We start from the raw sequence: 26,862 nt of genomic DNA on the forward strand, positions 1-26,862 counted from the left end.
TGTGAATGTACAGATTAAATATAAATAAAATAATTAGAGCTTGTTTAGTTTATTTTCTATCTAAACTACTAGTTTCATTATTACTGTTAAGTTCTACCGTTACTTTAATATGTTTTAATTTGTACTTTTTAATTGACTAATTTTACTTTGGAGAGTGCTGGCTCAGGGTAGACAGGATTTTATTTTGACAGGCTCTTTAGCTGGAATGCTAACGTGTTAATGCTAACGTCTAACGGGCTCTGGTTACTTCCGGTGAAATGACTAACTCCAGGAACCAGAGGCTCGAGCCGTCGCGGGAACAGCGGCTAAAAGTAACGGTAACTTAGCAACCGTTACAGCTGTTAGCTTAGCCACAGTGAGTGCACGCGGAGCTTTAATGAGCGACTGTTGACTTTAGTCATTTAATGTTTCTGTGACGCTCGTGACGTCATTGATCTGGCACTATTTTCGCCCCGCCCACACGTCTCGCAGGCCAATAGCAGCGAAGGGCCGCTCTGATTGGCGTTTTGCGATTGCGGACATGCTGTGGCCGAATAACAGCGAACGACTGAATGAGTGTGTGCTAATGGTAGCTGCTTAGCTAATGAGTGTGTGCTAATGATAGCTGCTTAGCTAATGAGTGTGTGCGCCATGCTAAGGCTGTGTGCTGACCTGTGCGTGTGGCTGTGCTTCGTACAGCACGTGGAAGCTGCTCAGAGCCTCACCGACATGGACACGATCAGCTGGAAACCGTTCATCTACGGAGGGATGGCCTCCATAGTGGCGGAGTTTGGTACGTGATGGATGGAGGAGCTCCTCCTCCTATTAGCTCAGGATTAATCTTTACATTGATCACAAACGTGTTTAGAATCAATCAATGGATCAATAACATCTGTAGATTATGGTCAAACCAGCCTCCACTAATAAATCCTCGGTCATTCTAACCACCAGCCAATTTGCGGTGCCTGTTTATTAACGACAGTACGGTAATGTAGTCTTAGGACGGACTTCAAAATAAAAGCACCGAGCTATGAACACTAGCCTGATGTGTTGCTACTTGGTTGAAAAGAAAACCTACAGTCACATCGGCCCATTGTGGAAATGTTTGTACATGGCTGAGTTATTAATTAATTGAACATTTAAGGAGTAAAATCATTGATTATTGGTTATTTGACCATCCTAATTCTGATCACATTGAAGCCTTAGAAGATGGAGACCATGACATTTTATTTGTTAATAAATAGTCACACATAACAAATGAACACAATGGCTAAGATAGTTCTAGCAAGTTCTGATATGTAGTTTCAAAATAAAAGCTCACTAAAGACTTGCTACATATGACTTTGGATTCTTTTTTAAAGAAAAGTCATATGTAATAAGTCTCGTTTAAAACGTTTGTGGGCTTTTATTGTGAAACTACACATCAGAATGTTTTGAAACTTATAGGGTCACACTTTGGGGTCGTGTACTACATCCCTCAGGTGGAATTAGACTTTAATAACCGGGCGTTTTCTTTAAATGTTATGTAATCCAAAATCACATTTACTTAGTCCCATATTTAAATATTTGGTGGCATTATATTTTGAAACTTGTTAGATGAATCTGAGTTACTTGCTAAGATTTTATAATATCAGTCTGAAGTGAAATTAATCTGTAGAAATATGTAGGTTTTTTTTAATAAAGTGAAATATTAGCAAAATGTCACATTTTAGAGGGAATTAATTTTAAAATCCACATTTGATTTGCCAGGAATTCTGAACTCTGAGGTGGATTATTATCAATCTGAAGTGAAACAGAGACTTTCACCTTAATGTGGATCTGAACTATGATAATATTAACATAATAATATCAGAAACTCCAGCTACTGTTTATTTTTATGTTGGACCAATTATACACACAGATGAAATGTGATCAGAATTAAAATGGTTATAATAATTCTGTAAATAATCAATAAATAAATTCCTTATATGCTCAAATAATTACTTAACTAATCACTTAATAAATTCATCAATCAATTAACAGACTGACTGATTGAACCCGTGTGAAATTGCAGACTACCTTCTTAAGTTTCTGCTTTTATTTTGAAGTCCGTCCTCCGACTGCATTACCGTAAAACCGTCAATAAACAGGCACCGTAAATTAGCTGGCGGTTAGAATGTTTGTTTGTTTAAAACCAGGTTAGTTCTAGATTGAAATAAACTTCACTCAGAGAATCAAACCTTTAATCACTTCTTTTTTAATTCAAAGTATCGTTTGTCGGTACATCAGAAAATACACAGAACAACAAGTAAACAACCATTTGTTTATTGAAATCAAATTCAACTTTGTAACATTTTCCAAGTATTTCATTTAGTTGTTAGTTTTAAATTAGCATCATTTTTTTCTAAACAAGGTTTTCTACTTTTAATCTTAATCATATATTAAAATATTGGTATTTTAAAAACCACATTTTATAAGTATTTAACATGTACAGTAAGTTTAGTATTTATTTGCCCAGTTTTAACAAAGAAACAAATCAAATATTTATAGTCATTCTTTTTAACCACATTTTTTTTTTTTTTTTTTTTTTTTAACACAGATTGTTAAAAGTAAGTTAACTTTAACTCAGATATTTTCAAACAATTTTAAACCACAACATTTTTAATGAATGTAGATAATTTTTAAACTACTTATTTAACCAACAACCTTTAACCATTTTTATTTGAGCTTATTTGTATTTCTCATTAACTAAGTGTGGTTTTAACTACACACTTCACACACACACTAAGCTTCATAGATCTATCAAATAAACAGGTATCAAACTCAAACATTCCTTGCTTTTACCTGTTAAACAATAAATAATTTGCCAAACTTTACAAATAAATGAACAAGAAATGCATTCAACTTAAGTTTCTTTGCTAAACAATGTTTAAGTCTTGGTTTTCCTGAACTTTTGAATGAATTGTTTTTAAGCAGCCTGTGGTTTTTACAGCTGTTCATCCAATCATGGAAAGAGTCCTTTGAACATCAAAGGTCAGAGACAGAACTCTCTCCACTGTAGCTGATAAGCATTAAAAGAACCAGATGTGCACACTCACAAGTGGGAGGGGCTTCCACCTGGTCCATCCCCTGCTTAACAGGAAGGTGAGAGGCAGAACAGTTACCATGGTAACATTCTCCATGAACTGAACCTAAGAAACCCAGGCTCCGCCCACCTGAACAGATTAATGAACCTTGACATTCTTTTTTGATAAACATTAGTGACATCACACACCACAGATGTGCTCACATCATTACTGATGTTTCTTTATAACGTTGCAGATCATTTAGTGAAAGTCTCTGATAGATCAATCAATCAATCAGAAAGATTGATCTGTATTAAAACACCTACTGATGTTTGTAGTAAAGTTCACTGGATACAAACCTGTGGTTAATGTAAAGGAACATTTATACCTTAAATATGATACGACCATTTAAAAAGTCAAATTAAAACCTAAATATGGTGACATGATGACCTAAATATACATTAATGTTCTGAATGATGTTTTTATATTTCATTTTAAGCTGCTGCGTGTTCTTTTCTCCTGTTGGATTAATAATAATAAGTATTGACCCTAAATAAACTAAACATTTTGACCAATTATTTATACATGTTTGCTAGGATTTTAAGTCCAGTTAATTCTTTTACAACAGGTTCATATTCTCCTATAAACACCAGGAGAACTTGTAGCTTCATCAGGGTGAATAAATCACTTTCTTCTGGCTGGTTGCCATGGTAGCTCATGTTATCTTTGCTCCATTGATGATGGCTTTTTATGGCGCTTGTGCACGTGAGTAACTCAAGGTTTACATACCCAGAGTTGATTGATCCACTTCATACCAGCTGTAATGGAACCAGATACTTTGTTGAATATTCTATTACTCTGTGGTCTTCAGGAACATTCCCCATAGATCTGACCAAGACCAGACTCCAGGTCCAGGGTCAGTGTCAGTACTCAGAGATCCGCTACCGAGGAATGTTCCATGCTCTGGTTCGGATTGGAAAGGAGGAGGGAGTCAGAGCGTTATACTCAGGGTTAGTTACTCATTACATTACACACTCACAGTGGTTGGCTCCTCCCCCTCAGCTCACAACATTCACACACTGATGAAGATGCAGCAGATCTGGTGTGTGTGTGTGTGTGTGTGTGTGTGTGTGTGTGTGTGTTTGTGTGTTTGTGTGTGTGTGTGTGTGTGTGTGTGTGTGTGTGTTACAGAATCTCTCCAGCTTTGCTCAGACAAGCTTCTTATGGAACCATCAAGATAGGAACGTACAACTCCCTGAAGAGGCTGTTTGTCACCCACCCAGAGGGTGTGTGTGTGTGTGTGTGTGTGTGTGTGTGTGTGTGTGTGTGTGTGTGTTACTTGTTTATTTGACAGGAACAATATTTATTGATAAACATTGCAGCCTATTGGCTATTTTTCATCAGCTGTTTAAAGTCATCCTAAACACCAAATCTATCAACATTAGTAGAATAAAAAAACTGCATAAAAACATGACTAAAACTTTATAATTCAGTTTCAATAAATAGTTCAATACATATTTTAAATATTATTGTGTGTGAGTTGATTGAATTAACGTAAAGCTGAGGGTTTTGCTGACTCAGCTCTCTGATTGGTCATTTGTCTGACAGAGGAAACCATGCTCATCAACGTGTTCTGTGGCGTGGTGTCTGGCGTGCTGTCCTCGTCTCTGGCCAATCCCACGGATGTCTTAAAGGTGACACTTTAGGGTCACATGACCCCTGAGGGGTAGTTGTTAGTGTAACCTCTGACCTCTGTGTCCTGGTCCAGATCAGGATGCAGGCTCAGGGAAGCCTCCTGCAGGGCAGCATGATGTCAAACTTCATCAACATCTACCAGACAGAGGGCACCAAGGGGCTGTGGAGGGTGAGTCATGGTGGGCGGGGCTCATTTATAAATGAAAGAGCTGTTTTTAACCCCCTACAGGATGATCAGGATCATCTTTGTCTAACAGGTCCACAGATGCTCTATAGAGCGTTTATAGAGCGTTTATAGAGCCTCCTCTACTTCTAATGTGAAAAAGCAGAGACTCATTCTTAATGAAGCAACAATCAGTGGATTTTCTGCCTCTTTTGATCCAACTACATTTACTAGTTGTGATGATGTTGACACTTTATGACAAACTTTAATAGCCAATGTTTGTCTGTTTTGGACACAGTAGCACCAGCTAAAAATACTCCAGGCTTTAATAAGAAACCTTGTCCATGGATGAATGAAGCTATTTTTAGCTTTAGGAGAAGCTGCTGAAAAGTGGAACAGTTGTGTTAAACCACTAAACTAGAGGTGCACAGACTCTATTTAAAAGAAAAGATAATGGAGTTAAATGAATTAATAAAGTACACCCGCTCTGCTACAGGATGTTCAGGTTTTAGTAGAAAGATGAAACTGTAGACATTGTTCCTACTTCTCTGTTTTTAAACGTTTTTGATGTTGTTGGTCCTTTGATGGTAAAATTAATAAACCTCTCACTTTTATCTGTCTCTGTCTCCAGCTTTTTTAAACATGTGATAATAAACCTCATTCTTAAAAAACCCAATCTTGATCCGGGGGAGCCTATAAACTACTGACCCATATCTAAGCTTCTCTTCATGTCTAAAATCATGGAGAAAATGGTTGCTAAGCAGCTAACCTCATACATGGAACAGCATAATATTTATGATAAATATTAATCTGGTTTTAGATCAATCCACTGAAACTGATCTTCTGAAAGTTTCTAGTGACGTGATGATGTCACTGACTCTGGTCGTTACACAGTTTTAGTTTGACTTGATCTGATGCTGCCTTTGATACAGTAGATCATAGTATACTGGTTGATCCACTTACATCTGAGATGGTTTTCTGGTGCTGTTCTCCAATGGTTTACATCTTATAATAATAGAAGAACCTTTAATGTTACTATTAATGATGTTATGTCCAATATGTCCAACCTGTCATGTGGAGTAGCCCAGGGCTCTGTTCTGGTTCCTGTTTAGTTTTTATTGTATCTGATGCCTCTTGGTCGTTGATCCATGGTTTTAAAAATGTATCTAATCATTTTTATGCTGATGATATCCAGTTGTTCTGCTCCTTTAATGACTCAGCGTTTCACTTTTTATCAGAGATCTTAGATTGTATATCCTGTATCAAAAACTGTCTGTCATCAAATGATCTCCAGATAAATTCTAATAAAACATAAACTCTGATCATGTGATAAAAACATCCTCTAATTAAAAACTCTCTTGGTGATCTGGGCTCATCTGTTAAAACCAGCCTCAGAAACCTTGGGGTTGTTATTGATCAGTCCATGTCTTTGGAGGGACATTGTCGTCAATTGACTAAAAACTGTTTTTACCACCTGAGAAATATCTCTAAAGTGAGGTATTTATTATTAAAATCAGATCTAGAACTGGTCATACACACATTTATATCATCTCGTATTGACTACTGTAATTCTGTTTTTACATGTTTTAATAAGTCGACCCTAAACAGACTCCAGATCGTTCAGACGCTGCTGCCAGACTTTTAACTGGTGCTTCTAGAACATCCCACATCACCACCATTCTAGCTACTCTGCACTGGCTTCCAGTTAAGTTTAGAATAAACTATAAATATTAGTTCTCACGTTCTGAGCATTACATGGTCAGACCCCTCAATATATCTCAGACTTGTTGTACCCCTACTCATCAGGGCGATGCCTTCAGTCTTCAGACCAGGGTCTCCTAAAGACCCCAAAAACTACATTTAAGACCAGAGGAGACCTGGTGTTCCAGACTCTGGAATAACCTGCACCAGTCTCTCAGGGAGCTCAACTGTGTGGTTACTTTTAAAAAACTGTTGAAGACTTTACTTTACAGTAAAGCTTTTAGTTACTGGATTATAATTATTATTTGTCCTTTAATGTTGCTGTTGTTACGATATTTATGCACTCTTGTTTTATTATTCTATTGTGTTGCACTTTTACCACAACTCTGTACAGCACTTTGTGATTTTATCTGTAAAAAGTATTTTATACATAAACTACTTACTCCACAGACGCTCTATAAACGCTCTATAAACACTCTATAAACGCTCTACAGACGCTCTATAAACGCTCCACAGACGCTCTATAAACGCTCTACAGACGCTCTATAAACGCTCCACAGACGCTCTATAAACGCTCTACAGACGCTCTATAAACGCTCTACAGACGCTCTATAAACGCTCTATAAACACTCTATAAAAACGCTCTACAGACGCTCTATAAACGCTCTACAGACGCTCTATAAACGCTCTACAGACGCTCTATAAACGCTCCACAGACGCTCTATAAACGCTCTACAGACGCTCTATAAACGCTCCACAGACGCTCTATAAACGCTCTACAGACGCTCTATAAACGCTCTACAGACGCTCTATAAACGCTCTACAGACGCTCTATAAATGCTCTACAGACACTCTATAAACACTCTACAGACGCTCTATAAACGCTCTACAGACACTCTACAGACGCTCTATAAACGCTCTACAGACGCTCTATAAACGCTCTACAGACGCTCTATAAACGCTCTACAGATGCTCTATAAACACTCTACAGACGCTCTATAAACGCTCTACAGACGCTCTATAAACGCTCTACAGACGCTCTATAAACGCTCTACAGATGCTCTATAAACACTCTACAGACGCTCTATAAACGCTCTACAGATGCTCTATAAACACTCTACAGACGCTCTATAAACGCTCTACAGACACTCTACAGACGCTCTATAAACGCTCTACAGACGCTCTATAAACGCTCTACAGACGCTCTATAAACGCTCTACAGACGCTCTATAAACGCTCTACAGATGCTCTATAAACACTCTACAGACGCTCTATAAACACTCTACAGACGCTCTATAAACGCTCTACAGATGCTCTATAAACACTCTACAGACGCTCTATAAACGCTCTACAGACGCTCTATAAACACTCTACAGACGCTCTATAAACGCTCTACAGACACTCTACAGACGCTCTATAAACGCTCTACAGATGCTCTATAAACACTCTACAGACGCTCTATAAACGCTCTACAGACACTCTACAGACGCTCTATAAACGCTCTACAGACGCTCTATAAACGCTCTACAGACGCTCTATAAACACTCTACAGACGCTCTATAAACGCTCTACAGACGCTCTATAAACGCTCTACAGACGCTCTATAAACGCTCTACAGACGCTCTACAGACGCTCTATAAACGCTCTACAGACGCTCTATAAACGCTCTACAGACGCTCTATAAACGCTCTACAGACGCTCTATAAACGCTCTACAGATGCTCTATAAACACTCTACAGACGCTCTATAAACGCTCTACAGACGCTCTATAAACGCTCTACAGACGCTCTATAAACGCTCTACAGACGCTCTACAGACGCTCTATAAACGCTCTACAGACGCTCTATAAACGCTCTACAGACGCTCTATAAACGCTCTACAGACGCTCTATAAACGCTCTACAGACGCTCTATAAACGCTCCACAGACGCTCTATAAACGCTCTACAGACGCTCTATAAACGCTCTACAGACGCTCTATAAACGCTCTACAGACGCTCTATAAACGCTCCACAGACGCTCTATAAACGCTCCACAGACGCTCTATAAACGCTCTACAGACGCTCTATAAACGCTCTACAGACGCTCTATAAACGCTCTACAGACGCTCTATAAACGCTCCACAGACGCTCTATAAACGCTCTACAGACGCTCTATAAACGCTCTACAGACGCTCTATAAACGCTCTACAGACGCTCTATAAACGCTCCACAGACGCTCTATAAACGCTCCACAGACGCTCTATAAACGCTCTACAGACGCTCTATAGACGCTCTATAAACGCTCTACAGACGCTCTATAAATGCTCTACAGACACTCTATAAACGCTCTACAGACGCTCTATAAACGCTCTACAGACGCTCTATAAACGCTCTACAGATGCTCTATAAACACTCTACAGACGCTCTATAAACGCTCTACAGACACTCTACAGACGCTCTATAAACGCTCTACAGACGCTCTATAAACGCTCTACAGATGCTCTATAAACACTCTACAGACGCTCTATAAACGCTCTACAGACACTCTACAGACGCTCTATAAACGCTCTACAGACGCTCTATAAACGCTCTACAGACGCTCTATAAACGCTCTACAGACGCTCTATAAACGCTCTACAGATGCTCTATAAACACTCTACAGACGCTCTATAAACGCTCTACAGACGCTCTATAAACGCTCTACAGACGCTCTATAAACGCTCTACAGACGCTCTACAGACGCTCTATAAACGCTCTACAGACGCTCTATAAACGCTCTACAGACGCTCTATAAACGCTCTACAGACGCTCTATAAACGCTCTACAGACGCTCTATAAACGCTCTACAGACGCTCTATAAACGCTCTACAGACGCTCTATAAACGCTCTACAGACGCTCTATAGACGCTCTACAGACGCTCTATAGACGCTCTACAGACGCTCTATAGACGCTCTACAAACGCTCTACAGACGCTCTATAAACGCTCTACAGACGCTCTATAAACGCTCTACAGACGCTCTATAAACGCTCTACAGACGCTCTATAAACGCTCTACAGACGCTCTACAGACGCTCTACAGACGCTCTACAGACGCTCTATAAACGCTCTATAAACGCTCTACAGACGCTCTATAGACGCTCTATAAACGCTCTACAGACGCTCTATAAACACTCTACAGACGCTCTATAGACGCTCTATAAACGCTCTACAGACGCTCTATAAACACTCTACAGACGCTCTATAAACGCTCTATAAACGCTCTACAGACGCTCTATAGACGCTCTACAGACGCTCTATAGACGCTCTATAAACACTCTACAGACGCTCTATAAACACTCTACAGACGCTCTATAAACGCTCTACAGACGCTCTATAAACACTCTATAAAAACGCTCTATAAACACTCTACAGACGCTCTATAGACGCTCTATAAACGCTCTACAGACGCTCTATAAACACTCTACAGACGCTCTATAAACGCTCTATAAACGCTCTACAGACGCTCTATAGACGCTCTACAGACGCTCTACAGACGCTCTATAAACGCTCTACAGACGCTCTATAAACGCTCTACAGACGCTCTATAAACGCTCTACAGACGCTCTATAAACGCTCTACAGACGCTCTATAAACGCTCTACAGACGCTCTATAAACGCTCTATAAACGCTCTACAGACGCTCTATAAACGCTCTACAGACGCTCTATAAACGCTCTACAGACGCTCTATAGACACTCTACAGACGCTCTATAGACGCTCTACAGACGCTCTACAGACGCTCTACAGACGCTCTACAGACGCTCTATAAACGCTCTATAAACGCTCTACAGACGCTCTATAAACGCTCTACAGACGCTCTATAGACGCTCTACAGACGCTCTACAGACGCTCTACAGACGCTCTATAAACGCTCTACAGACGCTCTACAGACGCTCTATAGACGCTCTATAAACGCTCTACAGACGCTCTATAAACACTCTACAGACGCTCTATAGACGCTCTATAAACGCTCTACAGACGCTCTATAAACACTCTACAGACGCTCTATAAACGCTCTATAAACGCTCTACAGACGCTCTATAGACGCTCTACAGACGCTCTATAGACGCTCTATAAACACTCTACAGACGCTCTATAAACACTCTACAGACGCTCTATAAACGCTCTATAAACGCTCTACAGACGCTCTATAAACACTCTATAAAAACGCTCTATAAACACTCTACAGACGCTCTATAGACGCTCTATAAACGCTCTACAGACGCTCTATAAACACTCTACAGACGCTCTATAAACACTCTACAGACGCTCTATAAACACTCTATAAAAACGCTCTATAAACACTCTACAGACGCTCTATAAACGCTCTATAAACGCTCTACAGACGCTCTATAGACGCTCTACAGACGCTCTACAGACGCTCTATAAACGCTCTACAGACGCTCTATAAACGCTCTACAGACGCTCTATAAACGCTCTACAGACGCTCTATAAACGCTCTACAGACGCTCTATAAACGCTCTACAGACGCTCTATAAACGCTCTATAAACGCTCTACAGACGCTCTATAAACGCTCTACAGACGCTCTATAAACGCTCTACAGACGCTCTATAAACACTCTACAGACGCTCTATAGACGCTCTACAGACGCTCTATAAACACTCTACAGACGCTCTATAAACACTCTACAGACGCTCTATAAACGCTCTATAAACGCTCTACAGACGCTCTATAAACACTCTATAAAAACGCTCTATAAACACTCTACAGACGCTCTATAAACACTCTATAAAAACGCTCTATAAACGCTCTATAGACGCTCTATAAACACTCTATAAAAACACTCTACAGACGCTCTATAGACGCTCTATAAACGCTCTACAGACGCTCTATAAACACTCTACAGACACTCTATAAACGCTCTATAAACGCTCTACAGACGCTCTATAAACACTCTATAAAAACGCTCTATAAACGCTCTATAGACGCTCTATAAACACTCTATAAAAACGCTCTATAAACGCTCTACAGACGCTCTATAAACGCTCTATAGACGCTCTACAGACGCTCTATAAACGCTCTACAGACGCTCTATAAACGCTCTACAGACGCTCTACAGACGCTCCGCTACACACCACAGTCTATCCTAGACCTACGCTGTCCTAAAGGAACGCTGTGACATCATCATCTAGGTTCTCTTGTTGACAGTCGGGTAAAGAACCTTCATTAATGGTTAAATATGAGGCAGATTCTCCTTTTATGGAGATGTTTTTATTGAGGAAGATGTTCGTGAGGTCAAATCCTATTTAGATCCATCTCTTAAGTCCACATCAGAGTTTAAAAGGACGTCTGGTAATAATAATTCATCTGGAATCCATATAGAATGTACAGTTTTTCACTTCCTCGATGGTGTTAAATACATATTTAATATTTACAGTAGGTACATCTCACAAACACACTCATATTATTCATGTACCTTTGATGTTTGTTTGGAGGTTTTTTAACTTTTCATGTTATCAGTCATTGATTATAACTAATAAAGTTACATGATTAATACTTTCAAGTATAAACTGACCATTTAAACAGTATTTATGTTTCATTGTAAGATTCTTGACTTTTGATCCAGTTTCTGTCATGGAAGAAACAGTGAAAGTGCTGAGTCATCCTGTTCAACTCCATCTTCCACCACCTTTTTGTCATTTCTGTGATTTAACTGTCAACCAACGTTGATTATATTTGACCAACGTTGATTATATTTGACCAACGTTGATTATATTTGACCAACGTTGACTGTTAATTATCGTTGACTATTGCTGACCAACGTTGACTATGTTAATTATCGTTGACTATTGCTGACCATCGTTGACCAACGTTGACTATGTTAATTATCGTTGACTATTGCTGACCATCGTTGACCAACGTTGACTATGTTAATTATCGTTGACTATTGCTGACCATCGTTGACCAACGTTGACTATGTTAATTATCGTTGACTATTGCTGACCATCGTTGACCAACGTTGACTATCTTAATTATCGTTGACTATTGCTGACCATCGTTGACCAACGTTGACTATGTTAATTATCGTTGACTATTGCTGACCATCGTTGACCAACGTTGACTATGTTAATTATCGTTGACTATTGCTGACCATCGTTGACCAACGTTGACTATGTTAATTATCGTTGACTATTGCTGACCATCGTTGACCAACGTTGACTATGTTAATTATCGTTGACTATTGCTGACCATCGTTGACCAACGTTGACTATGTTAATTATCGTTGACTATTGCTGACCATCGTTGACCAACGTTGACTATGTTAATTATCGTTGACTATTGCTGACCATCGTTGACCAACGTTGACTATGTTAATTATCGTTGACTATTGCTGACCATCGTTGACCAACGTTGACTATGTTAATTATCGTTGACTATTGCTGACCATCGTTGACCAACGTTGACTATGTTAATTATCGTTGACTATTGCTGACCATCGTTGACCAACGTTGACTATGTTAATTATCGTTGACTATTGCTGACCATCGTTGACCAACGTTGACTATGTTAATTATCGTTGACTATTGCTGACCATCGTTGACTATTGTGTCCTCCTCAGGGCGTCATTCCCACAGCACAACGCGCTGCCATTGTAGTCGGCGTGGAGCTTCCCGTCTATGACATCACTAAAAAGCACCTGCTGCGTTCTGGCCTGATGGGAGACACCGTCTTCACTCACTTCATGTCCGTAAGCCCCTCTGCCCTTCCTCCCCCCCCACCCATCCTGACCCTGTTTCTGGCTCCGCCCACAGCTCCAGCTTCAGCTGCGGCCTGGCGGGGGCGTTGGCGTCCAACCCGGTGGACGTGGTACGGACACGTATGATGAATCAGAGAGCGCTGTCGGGAAGCCCCGCCCACCGGGGGACGCTGCATGGAGTGATGCAGACGTGGAAGAAGGAAGGATTCTCAGCACTTTACAAAGGCTTCTGGCCAAACTGGCTCAGACTGGGACCATGGAACATCATTGTATCCTTCCTGGGAGGAGCTTTAGCGTCTTATTGTAAAGAACCATTTTAATGTGTTTGTTCTTTAACGCTTTCCACAGTTTTTCATCACCTTTGAGCAGCTGAAGAAGCTCCCCTTCTAACCTAGTCTAAACTAGTCTAACCTGGTCTAAACTGGTCTAAACTGGTCTAAACTGGTCTAACCTGGTCTAACCTAGTCTAACCTAGTCTAACCTAGTCTAAACTGGTCTAACCTGGTCTAAACTGGTCTAACCTGGTCTAACCTAGTCTAACCTAGTCTAACCTAGTCTAACCTGGTCTAACCTAGTCTAACCTGGTCTAACCTAGTCTAAACTGGTCTAACCTGGTCTAAACTGGTCTAACCTAGTCTAAACTGGTCTAAACTGGTCTAACCTGGTCTAACCTGGTCTAACCTAGTCTAACCTAGTCTAACCTAGTCTAACCTGGTCTAACCTAGTCTAACCTGGTCTAACCTAGTCTAACCTGGTCTAACCTGGTCTAACCTAGTCTAAACTGGTCTAACCTAGTCTAAACTGGTCTAAGCTGGTCTAACCTAGTCTAAACTGGTCTAAGCTGGTTTAACCTTTTTAAACTGGTCTAAACTGGTTTAAACTGGTCTAAACTGGTTTAACATAGTCTAACCTGTTTAAACCGGTCTAAACTGGTTTAAACTGGTTTAACCTACTCCAAACTGGTCTAAACTGATCTTAACTGGTCTAAACTGGTGCAACTTGGTTATGTTACACATTTACAGTTAGTTACAGTTACATTGATCAGACTCTTTGATCCAAAGTGACTGATCACATCCCACTGATGGACCAGGATTAGAACCAATGACCTCAGGTTGGTTACAAAGGGAAGCTTCTGATTGGACCACAGATCAACACTGGAGAACATGCACCCTCCCTCCAATCCCCTGAAGAAACTTTATTATTTTCTCACCAATGATGAACTGAGAATGATTATTGATTATTGACCAACACAAATCAACCATCCATGTAAACAACAACCATCAGTTATTAGTGTGTGTGCCAAAGTGTGTGTTACTGTGTGTGTGTCAGAATAAATTGGATTATTACACTGGCAGCAAAGGGCGGAGCCTCACTGACAATAAGCAGTACGTCGTCATTGGTGTGAGCGTGGGAACCTTCATCACCATGGCAACAGTGCGCATTAATCTGTAAACCAGGTGACCAATCACGGGAGTCCATGTGGGCTTCCTTGTTTTTATTTATTTATTTATTTATTTATTACTGTTACACAACATTTCACCTTTAATGTTTTCATTTTAAAAGTGAAAAATGCTGATGATCTGCTTTTTGTTTTTTTAATATTTCTGCTTTTGTTAAAAATCAATAAAACTAAATCAGCAGAAGTTTTGTGATGTGTAACTTTTATTTAAACCTCTTTTTCATCCCAAACTGTCAAACAGATCAAATCCATCTCCTCCAACACTTATTGATCCTTTGACATCACAAATCATTGATTGATCAGGTTATTGATCAACATGTGACTCTGTCCCATTGATCAGAATTCACTTTAAACCAGCTCCAGTTTAACATTGATCTGTGTGTGTGTGTGTGTCGTTAACTCCAGGTGTGTGTGTGTGTGTCGTTAACTCCAGGTGTGTGTGTGTGTGTCGTTAACTCCAGGTGTGTGTGTGTGTGTCGTTAACTCCAGGTGTGTGTGTGTGTGTCGTTAACTCCAGGTGTGTGTGTTCCAGCTGCTGTGTTTCATTAAAGGAGGTGAAGATGTTCTGATGTTTTTCTCCTTTTATCTCCTGATCTTTTATCTGCTGCTGTTTTACTATCTACACATCTGGTGTGTGTGTGTGTGTGTGTAACACTGTGTGTCAGTGTTTTTAGCGTGTTGTTGGCGTGTTGTTGGCGTGTTCATATGATGAAGGAGGAAATAGCTGCTGCCGTGTTCTTCGTGGCTCGTCTGGTGAAAAGGTTTGGTCGTTTAGACGCTGATGGACGTGAACGCTTTGCGGCTGCGCTCACAGCTGTACTGTTACAGAGCTACAAAAACCACTGGCACCCGAACGCACCGTCTAGAGGACAAGCCTACAGGTGACCTTTGACCTCCATTAAAAACATTGACTGTCCTCTTCATCACTTTGTTTGGAGGCTTTAAACTCTGACTGGCGTGTCCAGGTGTCTGCGTATTAACCACACCCTCCCATGTGACCCGGCGCTGCAGACGGCTTGTGAACGCAGTCATGTGACCTTCCAGGACCTGGGGCTGCCAGTGGAGCTGACCCTATGGGTGGACCCAGGGAGAGTTTCCTGCAGGTCAGACCGTGTGTGAGCGGCTACTCATCCTAGAGATTTATACTAAAAAGACAGGAACAGATCTATTTTACATGTCTTTGATCTGTTCTGCTACAGATGCATAAAAATAGAAGAGAAATGTCTGAGTCTGTGCAGCGTCGTTTCATAATCCAAATGTGTTTCTGATGCTTAATGTTCTTCATCTGAGAAGGAATGTTATACAGCTAACAGTGCATGTGTTAGCTTAGCATGCAACCACTAGTTCACATGTGTTAGCTTAGCATGTAACCACTAGTTCACATGTGTTAGCTTAGCATGTAACCACTAGTTTACATGGTAATTAGCTTAGCATGTAACCACTAGTTCACATGACAGCTTAACTTGGCGCGTAGCTACGAGTTCACCTGTTTAACATGTAGCTACTAGTCCACATGTTTATTAGCTTAGCATGTAGCTAAACATGTATTACAGTTAACAAAATTAGTCTGATAGATTTATTCCAATAGAGCAGATATTGACCAGCTTTACTTTTTGTATGAACTCCAGTTTGTGAATCGCCAGCGTGTGAATTTACACACGCCCCTCCCCCTCCACTAGGGGGCAGTACAGAATGATGTAGATTAATTATATTTACCAATAATAACTAATAACGTCACTGGTCTGATCATAGTTCAACACCTGACTTGATAAAATGCTTTTTTCCATAATTTATAATTTTAGTAATAAAATGTAATAATTTCACTGTAATGTACTGTAGAGAATAAAACTCCATTAAAGAGGTTCTAGAGAAAAAAGACTAAATAGTAAAAACATTTAATCAATGATGACATTGTGGTTTCAATAATAAATTGTTTAAGGTTTCTTTTTATTTCCTTTCACCTGTTAGTAATTGAGCTCTGACTAGTTTATTAATGTCTGTTTATTCACTGTACAATTTATCATTTATTTGGTTCAACTAAAGAACTGTTAATCTTTATCATTTTTACTGTTCTATAAAAGTGTCAAACATTTTTACTAAGAAAAATGTATTAAAATTAGGAAAAAGTGTTTTATTAAACCAGATGTTGTCTTATGATCAGACCCTTGTTAAGCCACTACTGTAAGTTATGTACACTTTTTTTTTTTTTGCCCATAAACTATATTAGTATTCTTGCATTTTTATATAAGCTTTATTTTTTCTTCACATTAAGCCAGAAGTTGTGATATACAATTAGTTTTTATTAAAGTTTTACACCTTAGATATTTTGATACTCCATTTTATTTGGAAAAAGTTTAAATATAGGATATAGTTATTTGATTTTTATTGTGATGTATATTTGAAAAATAATAATTAAAAAAAATATATACATATTTTTTTACAATTACAAGACATTAAAGACCCCCTTTTAATTCCAGGTGACCCCGCGTGAATTTCTGACCCTAAGGTTGAAAAACACTGCAATAACCTAATGACTACATATCTATTGCTTGTGTTTTATAAATACGTTCTACTATATTTTTATGGTTTACTGAATATTGTGTTTTTTAACAAATTAGGTTATTTATATACACGGAGACTTTTCATCCACATTTAAGTCATTTAAAATCTTTCAAATGTATTTTTGTACACATGTATAAACCCCCCCCCCCCCCCCCCCCAGTCCTACGCCCCTGCTTAGACCAGTGACGTTATTAGATATTATTGGTAAATATAACTAATCTACGTTAAAGACTTCAGTACTGCCCCCTAGTGGAGGGGGAGGGGCTTTATACATGTGGTTCAGAATCTGTGACAAACTGTTTTAATTCAAACACTTCAGACAATTTGCACAATTAAAGATGATCACATGATTAACGATAATTAAACGTGTGTGAATATCTCTGTCCGTAGGGAGGGGGGGGGGGGGGGGGGGGTTTGGGTCCATGTGACACTGGGTGTTGGTTCTTGTCCAGGTACGGGGAGCACAGCACCCCCTTCTGTGTCACCACAGTAGGAGGTTGTCGCCGTGGCAACGAGGAGTTCTCTCGCCGCGTCCAGGAGGCAGTGGAGCGGGCGAGCCTGGAAGTGGCGTCTGAGAGCTCATTGGAGGAGGAGGAGGAGGAGGAGGACACGAGCAGCCAATCAGCATCAAGTCTGCGATCCAATAGGAACGACGTTAAAAGCATTCCCACCGTTAGCAACCCTAATAGCGTGTACCGCGTACGTACACACACACACACACACACACACATTGTGTTTGTAATGATCCTTTAGTTACTGTGTGTGTGTGTGTGTGTGTGTGTAGTTCAGTGAGTTCTCTGCTGGAGCTCCTCAGACGTGGCTGAGGGAGAAGTGGAAGTCGTTCCCTGAATCGTTTCCTTCCTCCTCCTCTTCCTCAGTGCGGTCGTATCGAGCCTCCTTCACCTTCTCTGGGCCTCGTGTTGACAAGTATCACTGGAACAACAAGTCTCGCTCCTGATGACCTTTGACCTTTAACGCCATGCTGCCCTCAGCGTGTTTTACCTCATTTTTACGTGTTTTAAGGACAAAAGATGAATAAAGAATAATAAATGTCATGCTGGCTTTGATCTAAACCTGCCTCTGATTGGTCCGTTAACACATCAGGACACGCCTTCACATCATATCCAATCACTGAGAGGAAGTGCTCCTCAAAGTAGGGGGAGGAGCCAGTTTAAAACCATTTCTAACTACAGACCAGTGGAGCTGTTAAAACCAGTCTAAACGGGGCAGTGTTTAGCTCAGTGGGTAGAGCGCCCGCCCCATGTACAGAGGCTATAGTTCCTCACCTGCAGCGGGTCCAGGTTCGATTCCCGACCTGGGACCCTTTCCTGCGTGTCATTCCCCTGCTCTCTCTGACCCCCTTTCCTGTCAAGCAACTGTCATATAAAGGCCACTAGAGCCAAAAAAATCCTTTAAAAAAAAAAAAAAAAAAAAAAAAAACCAGTCTAAACGGCTCCATTTCCCTTCCTGCTTTGTTGTGACATCACTGAAATGACCCCTCCCCCTGTAGATAGACAGGAAGTGGTGATGACGTCACTCTAGCGTGTAGACGTTCTCCTGGACACTCCGCCTCATCCGGATCTCATAGACTATGTGCGGCGGTTCTTCAGAGAAGCTACACAACACATCACAGCTTTACTGAGAGAACATGCAAACTCCACAGTGGTGCAACAACTCACCAGCTGCTGATCAGAGCATGTCCACGACCTCGTCCTGCAGGAAAACCACAGATTGGTCAGAGGGAGAGGGGGAGGGGGAGGGGGGGGGGTGAACGTACGTCTGAGGAACACCACCAGGAGGAGAACCACCACCACGGACGCCACGCACACACACAGCGACAGGACGGGCACGTGGATCTGTAGAGAGAGCGTTAACCTTTCATCACCCTCAAGATCGCCATGGTAACAGTTCTACTCACAGTGACGGTGTCGGAGCGCGGTGTTGTGGAGTTCCTCCTCAGAAGGTCCAACTGAGACCACAGCACCACCTTCCAGTCCGCTACCAGAGATGGACATACATTATACTAGATATATCACATAAATAGATACCAGTCAAAACCATAAACTCCTGATAGTCCCTCCTATCTCCTTTCCTATCTCCTTTCCTATCCACTGGAAGTCTTTAAGTGGTGGCCATGATAAGGATTGTTCCAATTCTCTTTAAGCTCAGGAAAAGATTGTTTCCTTTATAACCTCCTTTAGCCTAGGAAACACTGATACATCCTTTACCAAAGCAAACCACATATTGATGACCCACAATTCATTGCAGTGACATTTAAAGGGACAGCGCTCATCAGCGTTCACAGAAACTCACCATGACATAAAATAGACAGTGTGTGTTTTATTAAACATATTTCATTGACCTAGGAATGCTTTGTGTGGTTCTGTGTGTGTGCGTGGTCCTAAGAACCAGTAATGCTGGAAACCTTTTATTTTTATTATTCCGTTGGTAAAAGTGGTGCTGCAGGCTAAACAGACCCCCCCCCCCAACACAGGAAAGGTCAACGCGTTTTGGCCTTTAACTTCTACACCATATGTCGCACATTCAAATACTTCATATCAACAAATAGCACTGAATCAGCTGAGTTCGGCCACGCCCATTTCAATTTATCATTTTGTGGCGCAAAATTGCAAAAACTGGAAAAACTTTTTCTAACTCCTCCTTGAGGTTTTGTCCAATCAGCGTGAAACTTAGCACGTAGAGTCTTCAGTTGAACATGATCTAAATTTAATAAAATAATTTTGTTCAGTCAAAAAATGCGCAAATTATTAACAAGTAAAGTTTTCTAGCTAGCTATAAAGACGCTAACTGTTGTATATCTCGGTCAAAATAAATGCTAACACCAAATCTGATTGATGAAATCATTGGTTGTCATGTGACTGTGGGGGTATGAGCAAAATTTGAATAACGTACGCCACTAGGGGGCGCTGCAAATATGTGAGATGTATATCTCTTAAAAGGCCGGACCGATTTTTACCAAACTCCTCAAAACATCTATTGATATTAACAATGTATTTAAAGATTTCTATAAGGAGCTGTATATGACGGACTGTGGTGAGGATGATGAGTTGTTATATGATCTGTACATGGAATCATTTGAGGGAGGGGCACCACCTCAAATAACGTCTCAAGCTCTGATTACACTCATTGTCAAAAAAGACAAGGATCCAAATGAGTGCAAAAATTATCGGCTTATTTCTCTGATATCTCTGGACGTCAAGATATTGTCAAAAAATTTAGCAAATTGATTGGACGAAGGTATGACCTCTGATACATAGACACCAGGTGAGGTTCATTAATAAAATATAAGAAGGTTTATTGATGTTATGTCCAATGGCTAATATTTCACTTGATGCTGAAAAAGCTTTTGATCGGTCGAGTGGGCGTATATGTTTAAATTATTGGAAATGTTTGGATTTGGTAGGATATTTATCAGGTGGACACAGTTCAAACATTTGTCCTTACTTTAGATTAAGCAGGAGAACCCGTCAAGGATCAGCATTAGAACCATTAGCAGCAACATTTAGCTGTTTGTATCTATTCCTTCAGTACTTCATGTATTTAAGACATTATAAAGTTAACTGGGCCAAATCAGAAGCCCAACGTTGTAAACGGGGGTTTACAATATCTCCTCATCTGGATGGTCTTATTAAAGTGAACTTTGACCCACTGATGCTAAAAAAATCAAAATATTACAGAGAATAAAAACATGGCTCCTCTTAAGGATTTCTTTTGATGACCAGGATAAAATATGAGCTAATGGTCGTATTTTATCCAGAGATCAAAGAGTGAAACTAATGCTGTTCACACTGATTATTTAGAATGTGGTTGATAGATTCAACACTATGTTGGAAATGTAAACACTGTAATGATACTTTAATACATGTGCTGTGGTCTTTTACACTATGTATGTTCTTGGACACTCTTTGTTGAACTGACCTAAAGCACTGAAGGACTGGAAAACACTAGAAATCTCCTTCATTTGATGAATGAACTGCTGAACTATCAAAGATGGCTGTAGTTTTATACATTCATTAATATTGTCCTGTACTGTGGGGAGTCTGCTTGTTCAGGTGCTGATTGGCTGTGTTTTGGCCCCGCCTATTGGTCTTCACTATTTCTGTTTGCACCACTGGCTTTTTGACAGTTTGAAGGATCTGGTCCATGGGTGTGTGTGCAGGCTCTGTCCTCATCATTTATTATGTACCTTTAAGTATATTTTGATCATTTGTTAGCCTTGGTTGTCGTTCTTTATGTTTAAGCCTGGTTTTGTTGGCATTAAATCTTGCTTTGTAAACCTTTAAGACGTTGTCGTCTCCAACCTTTGTGTCACAGTGTGAATAAAATGGGGGTTTGTCTAAAAACACACACTTGTTAAATATATTTTGGTTGTGTTTTGGGGTTTTGATCTATGGTGGTGTGGAGGCGTGTGTGGCTCAGTCCTGTGTGACGTCTTGTTCGGGTCTAAGCTCGTTTCTGATTGGCTTATACCTGGGGATTCCCTGTGACATCATTTTCCTTATATGGACAGTTGTAGCTCTTTAGGAGACCTGGTTTGATTTGCATCCTTTGACTGGGTTTTGTCTGCACTGTTCATGTTGTTTGTCTGTTGTGCTGTTTGTAGACTCATAGGTATATGTCTGTGATGTCTACTGTTATTAAAAGTGAGGTAGGGTTAGGCAGCTTTCTTATAAGGAGATTGCTGTTCGGGTGGTTTAGGGACGGGTTATAGCATCCTCATCCTCATCCTCATCCTCATCCTCATCCTCTTTCATTGGCTAAGGTTAGCTTCAGGGTCGTTCTCAGTCACTGTGAGTGAACACGTTTCCAGAAGACTAGGGAGGAGTTAGTTAGTGAGGTGTGTATAGTCTAAGGAGATCCTCGTTTTTGTGATAGTGTGACATTGCTAAGGCATTGCTTGTCTTCTGGTTGTTTTGTAACCATGGATGAGTTAATAAAGGAGTTTGTTGAGGCGCCTTGTGCTCGTAGCTTGGATGTTTTTTCAAAAAAGCAACTGGCTTTGATCGGAGAGCATTTTAAGGTGGAAGTAGGTGATTTAAGGAAAAATATTGACTGTGTTAAAGGAAATTTAAAAACTGGGTTAATTGTTCAAGGGGTTTTAGGACCAGAGTCACCGCCTTGTATGGACTCGTCATTGTTGTTGCTGGGTTGACATTTGAGCAGCAAAGAGAGCTTTTGTTGCTGAGGTCACAGTTTGAGGAGAGACAGAGTAGGTTGGAGTTAGAAAAAGAAAAGGAAAGGGGCAGGTTTGAGTTGGAGAAGGAAAAAATGAGGTTTGAGTTTGAAAAACAAAAACTTGAGCTAATTAAAGAAGGAAAGTTGGAGGGCGATTTTGGTGAACGTGTGCCGGGGTCTTGTGGAGCTAAATCAGATGAAATAAGTGATTTAAGGCTTGTTCCAAAGTTTAATGAAGAGGACCCTGAGACATTTTTTTAGTTATTTGAGCGTCTTGCAGAGACCCATGGGTGGTCGAACATAACGCGTATGCTCCTGCTGCAGTGTGTATTAGTTGGTAAAGCGCAACAAGCGTTTTCGGCTCTGAGCGCTGTGGATTGTGTTGAATACTCGGTGGTTAAAGCGGCTGTTCTAAAAACCTATGAACTGGTTCCCAAAGCATATCGACAACGTTTTCGTGGTTGGAAATGGGGAGATAGGTCACATCTAGAGTTCATGCACGATTTGGTGACACACTTTGACAGTTGGTGTTCCTCGGATGGAGTGGAAACTAAAGAAGACCTGCGGGAGCTTATGATACTGGAACAGTTTAAGAACTCTGTGTCAGAGCGGATTGCTGATTATGTTAATGAGCGTGGTGCTAAAACTGTGGCTGAGGCTGCTACACTTGCAGATGACTATTATTTGACGCATTTGGGGAATGTTTGGTCTTCTAGTCACTAGTGGAATTCCTGGTCCTCGTGAAATGGCTAAACATTCGTCTGAGAATGTTTTTGGAAGTGGGCGTTTTTCTCGTGATTTGGACATGGTTTGTAACGACTGTCACAAACATGGACATTGGAAGAAGGACTGCTATGCACTAAAATCGCGTTCCAGGTTGGGTACTGGCAATCCATCAATGTGTGCTGCAGCAGTGGTTTCTGAAGTTCATGAGGTTACATCAGAATTAAAATCTTATCTACCGTTCATTACTCAGGGGTATGTCTCTCTTTCCGGTAGTACTGAGCGTGTGCGCGTTAAGATATTGCGGGACACTGGTGCAGTGGTTCATTTATTTTGGCCTCACTGTTGCCATTTTCTGAGGAATCTTATCTGGGCACATGTATACCGGTGGTAGGGATGGGGATGTGTGTGTTGGAAGTTCCACAGCACAAGGTAATACTGTGTTGTGATTTTTTTCAGGGTGAAGTGGCCATTGGCGTACGTCCAGCTTTACCAGTGGATGGTGTCACTATGATCTTGGGCAATGACATCGCAGGGAGTCGGGTCTGGGCTGAGGTTCCCCCACCTGCAGAGGTGATTAATGAGCCTGGGTTGTGCGGTAGGCATGATAAGAACATACCGGTGCCTGATGTGTTTGGTGTTTGTGCAGTTACTCGTTCTAAAGGTAAACATGCTACTAATAGTGAAGATGTTAACGTTTCTAACAGTGGGTTTATAGAGCCTGCTACTTCCTGGTCTGTTTCCCATGTAGAGCTGGTGAAGGAACAGAAGGTTGATAACACTTTAAAAGCACTCAGGGATGTCATTTGCTCTTTCCCTGAGGTTAGAAATCATTCTCAATGTTATTTTCTGCACAATGATGTCTTAATGAGGAAATGGACACCTCAGGTGGGGTGTTCAGTGGGTGAACCCGTGTTCCAGGTGGTTGTGCCGGAGCATTTTCGTAATCTTGTGGTACAGATTTCTCACGATCAGTGTGGACATCTGGGTGTCAGGAAGACGTATGATCGGGTTATGAGATATTTTTTTTGGCCATGGTTGAAGAGGGACGTGTTGTTGTATTGCAAGTCCTGTCACACGTGTCAGTTGACTGGTAAACCAAACCAGACGCTTAGGCCAGTACCACTCAATCCTATACCAGCAATTGGGCAACCTTTTGAGCATTTGCTCATTGACTGGGTCGGTCCGTTACCTAAGGCTAAGTCAGGGGCTAGTTACTTGCTGACTGTGATGTGTCAGACCACACGATATCCGTCTGCATATCCGTTGCGCAGTATTACCGCTAGGTCTGTAGTCCGTGACTTATAGCAGTTTATTTCTGTTTTTGGAGTCCATCGGGTCATTCAGTCGCATCAAGGGTCAAATTTTTGTTTGAAATTATTTGCACAAGTCCTTAAACAGATAAAGATAAAACATAATTTTTCATCTGCCTATCATGCTCAAAGTCAAGGTGTTTTGGAGAGGTTTCACCAAACACTTAAATCAATGCTGCGTTCTTTTTGTGTTCAGATGCAAGGTGATTGGGAGGAGGCCTTGCCTTGGATGCTGTTGGCTGCACGTGAGGTGGTTCAGGAAAGCACCGGGTTTAGTCCAAACGACCTTGTTTTTGGTCATAAAGTCCGTGGCCCTTTGGCACTAGTACACGATGAATGGACTGATGTTGACCCTCCTCATAATCTGATTGATTTTGTGAATGGGTTTAGGTACAGATTGTATCCGTCCTTAAGACTGCTCTACTGTAAAGTGCCTTGAGATACCATTGGTTATGATTTGGCGCTATACAAATAAAGATTGATTGATTGATTGATATGGCTCAGAAGTTGGTGAAGGAGAAGCTGTTGTGTGTACAGCATAAAATGAAGAAGCACTATGACCTACAGGCTGTGCATAGAGAATTTTTGCCTGGAGACCAGGTTCTGGCCTTGTTGCCAGTGGTTACATCTCCTTTTCAGGCAAAGTTTTCTGGGCCATATTCTGTTGTGGAGAAATTGTCTGAGCTAAATTACTTGATATCAACTCCTGCACGTAGATCGAAAACGCAGCTGTGTCATGTTAACTTGCTAAAGCCTTATTTTTCCCGAGACACTGTGTTGGATGTTGTAGTGGATCCAGTTAAAGTTCGTCCTCAGTGGGCTGTCGTGCAGGCTCTGGTGGGGGGAGAATGTGATGACCCACCAGAGCCCGATGAAGCTATAGTGTCTGGTCGGTTGAAGAATAGTGAGTCGTTGAAATGTCTGAATACTTCTCTGCAATATTTAGACCCCTTAAAACGTGCCCAGTTAGTCAATGTAATTGAAGAATTTCTGTGTCTTTTTGGCGAAACGCCTTCACGAACCACTCTGGTTAAGCACGACATAGACGTTGGTGATTCACTGCCAATCAGGCAGAGGTTCTACAGAGTACACCCCGACAAACGTAAGCTGCTAGACTCTGAGGTGAAGTATATGGTTGAAAATAAAATTGCTGAACCCTCCGATTCTAGTTGGGCTTTGCCTTGTATTTTAGTGCCAAAGCCTGATAACAGTCCACGTTTCTGCACAGATTTTTGCAAAGTGAATGCAGTGTCGAAGGCAGATTCTTTTCCGCTTCCTCGAATGGAGGATTGCGTGGATCAGGTGGGGGGTGCGAGCTTTGTGACCAAACTGGACCTGTTAAAAGGGTATTGGCAGGTGCCACTTACAGAGCAGGTTAAACAGATTGCAGCGTTCATTACACCAAGCGGGTTGTTCTCGTATAGTGTGATGCCTTTTGGGTTGAGGAACGCTCCAGCAACCTTTCAGCATCTAATGAATCAGGTTGTTGGGGGTCTGGAGGGTTGTGCTGTTTACCTTGATGATTTGGTTGTATTTTCTGATATCTGGGAGGAACATTTGTCCCGTGTGAGAGCGACGTTTACTCGGTTAGCAGAAGCTAATTTAACAATAAATTTGTCTAAATGTGAGTTTGCTAAGGCCACTGTGGTTTATCTGGGGCGCATTGTTGGACAGGGCAGTGTTCGGCCTGTACGGGCCAAGGTTGAGGCGATTGATCAATTCCCACAGCCCAGGACCAAAAAGGAGCTAATGCGTTTCTTAGGTATGGTGGGCTATTATCGTTGTTTTTGCCCAAATTTTTCCACAGTGGTGACACCGCTAACAGACCTGTTGAAAACTAGCCGCAAGTATATTTGGTCGCCTCTCTGTCAGAGAGCTGTATTTATAATTGTGCCTTGTTAATGAAAAAATAATAAAAAAAATGTAAATAATTAAAAAAAAATACAGTAGCATCTTCTGACATAGGCCACGCCCACTCCTGAATAGCACTGAATCACCTGGGCTACTATTACAACACTGCAAATGGCACCTTGGCCTGTGTCCTGACACTCGCCACATCCCGTCATCCTTCGTGACTTCCATGGGCTCCGCAAAACCTGGGTATCGAGTTGTGCGGGAAGGCTTGGTCCCTTTTAATAACTGCCTCCAGTTGTAGTTATTATTATTATTACTACGTCACCTAGTGGAAGTGCGTCTGATTGTCTAAACAACGTGATGACCTTTCCCTAACTGCTTTAGGAAGTCTCCTAACACCTTTTCTTAAACATGTGACCTCATCACTGGGTTAAAG

At 41.0% G+C, this 26,862-nt stretch overlaps 3 protein-coding genes across 9 annotated transcripts in view; 2 read left to right on the forward strand and 1 right to left on the reverse strand.

Moving 5' to 3' along the window:
* Positions 1-224: 224 nt before the first annotated feature.
* LOC114475612 (kidney mitochondrial carrier protein 1-like) lies at positions 225-13,996 on the forward strand. 6 transcript variants are annotated; one of them, XM_028466587.1, is made up of 9 exons: positions 225-311; positions 679-772; positions 3,895-4,033; positions 4,215-4,309; positions 4,632-4,717; positions 4,792-4,887; positions 13,182-13,306; positions 13,375-13,588; positions 13,668-13,989. In XM_028466587.1, the coding sequence occupies exons 1-9, from the start codon at positions 258-260 to the stop codon at positions 13,707-13,709; spliced, it is 945 nt and encodes a 314-aa protein (XP_028322388.1). In that variant the 5' UTR covers positions 225-257; the 3' UTR covers positions 13,710-13,989. The 6 variants fall into 6 exon arrangements, with proteins under 6 accessions (XP_028322388.1, XP_028322391.1, XP_028322386.1 ...); XM_028466585.1 differs by having other exon boundaries at positions 229-317; XM_028466588.1 differs by lacking the exon at positions 225-311 and adding an exon at positions 337-355.
* Positions 13,997-14,926: 930 nt separating this feature from the next.
* Positions 14,927-18,413, forward strand: btg4 (B-cell translocation gene 4). Its single transcript, XM_028466592.1, has 4 exons — positions 14,927-15,659; positions 15,744-15,881; positions 17,793-18,039; positions 18,125-18,413. The coding sequence occupies exons 1-4, from the start codon at positions 15,484-15,486 to the stop codon at positions 18,296-18,298; spliced, it is 735 nt and encodes a 244-aa protein (XP_028322393.1). The 5' UTR covers positions 14,927-15,483; the 3' UTR covers positions 18,299-18,413.
* A 395-nt stretch (positions 18,414-18,808) lies between these two features.
* Positions 18,809-26,862, reverse strand: part of timd4 (T cell immunoglobulin and mucin domain containing 4) — a 9,294-nt gene continuing 1,240 nt past the window's right edge. Inside the window, exons 5-8 of one of the 2 annotated variants that reach the window (XM_028467141.1) lie at positions 19,259-19,338; positions 19,118-19,196; positions 19,020-19,053; positions 18,809-18,955 (exon numbers count right to left, since the gene is read on the reverse strand). In XM_028467141.1, the coding sequence (XP_028322942.1) occupies positions 18,874-18,955; positions 19,020-19,053; positions 19,118-19,196; positions 19,259-19,338 (275 nt within the window). In that variant the 3' untranslated portion in view covers positions 18,809-18,873. Of the gene's footprint in view, positions 19,197-19,258; positions 19,339-26,862 lie in introns of both variants that reach the window. The other variant, XM_028467140.1, reaches the window with a different exon arrangement.

Source organism: Gouania willdenowi, chromosome 14, assembly GCF_900634775.1.
Source record: "Gouania willdenowi chromosome 14, fGouWil2.1, whole genome shotgun sequence".
Taxonomy (NCBI): domain Eukaryota; kingdom Metazoa; phylum Chordata; class Actinopteri; order Blenniiformes; family Gobiesocidae; genus Gouania; species Gouania willdenowi.

What these genes read in the sequence shown, in the direction of transcription:
- LOC114475612 (XM_028466584.1), top strand. Translation starts at nt 616, where the DNA reads ATGAGTGTGTGCGCCATGCTAAGGCTGTGTGCTGACCTGTGCGTGTGG. An exon ending in GTTTGTCACCCACCCAGAGG is followed by an intron (nt 4,310 to 4,631) that starts GTGTGTGTGTGT and finishes TTTGTCTGACAG; the next exon opens with AGGAAACCATGCTCATCAAC. An exon ending in TGGGACCATGGAACATCATT is followed by an intron (nt 13,589 to 13,667) that starts GTATCCTTCCTG and finishes CGCTTTCCACAG; the next exon opens with TTTTTCATCACCTTTGAGCA.
- btg4 (XM_028466592.1), top strand. Translation starts at nt 15,484, where the DNA reads ATGATGAAGGAGGAAATAGCTGCTGCCGTGTTCTTCGTGGCTCGTCTG. An exon ending in CCAGGGAGAGTTTCCTGCAG is followed by an intron (nt 15,882 to 17,792) that starts GTCAGACCGTGT and finishes GTTCTTGTCCAG; the next exon opens with GTACGGGGAGCACAGCACCC. An exon ending in ACCCTAATAGCGTGTACCGC is followed by an intron (nt 18,040 to 18,124) that starts GTACGTACACAC and finishes GTGTGTGTGTAG; the next exon opens with TTCAGTGAGTTCTCTGCTGG.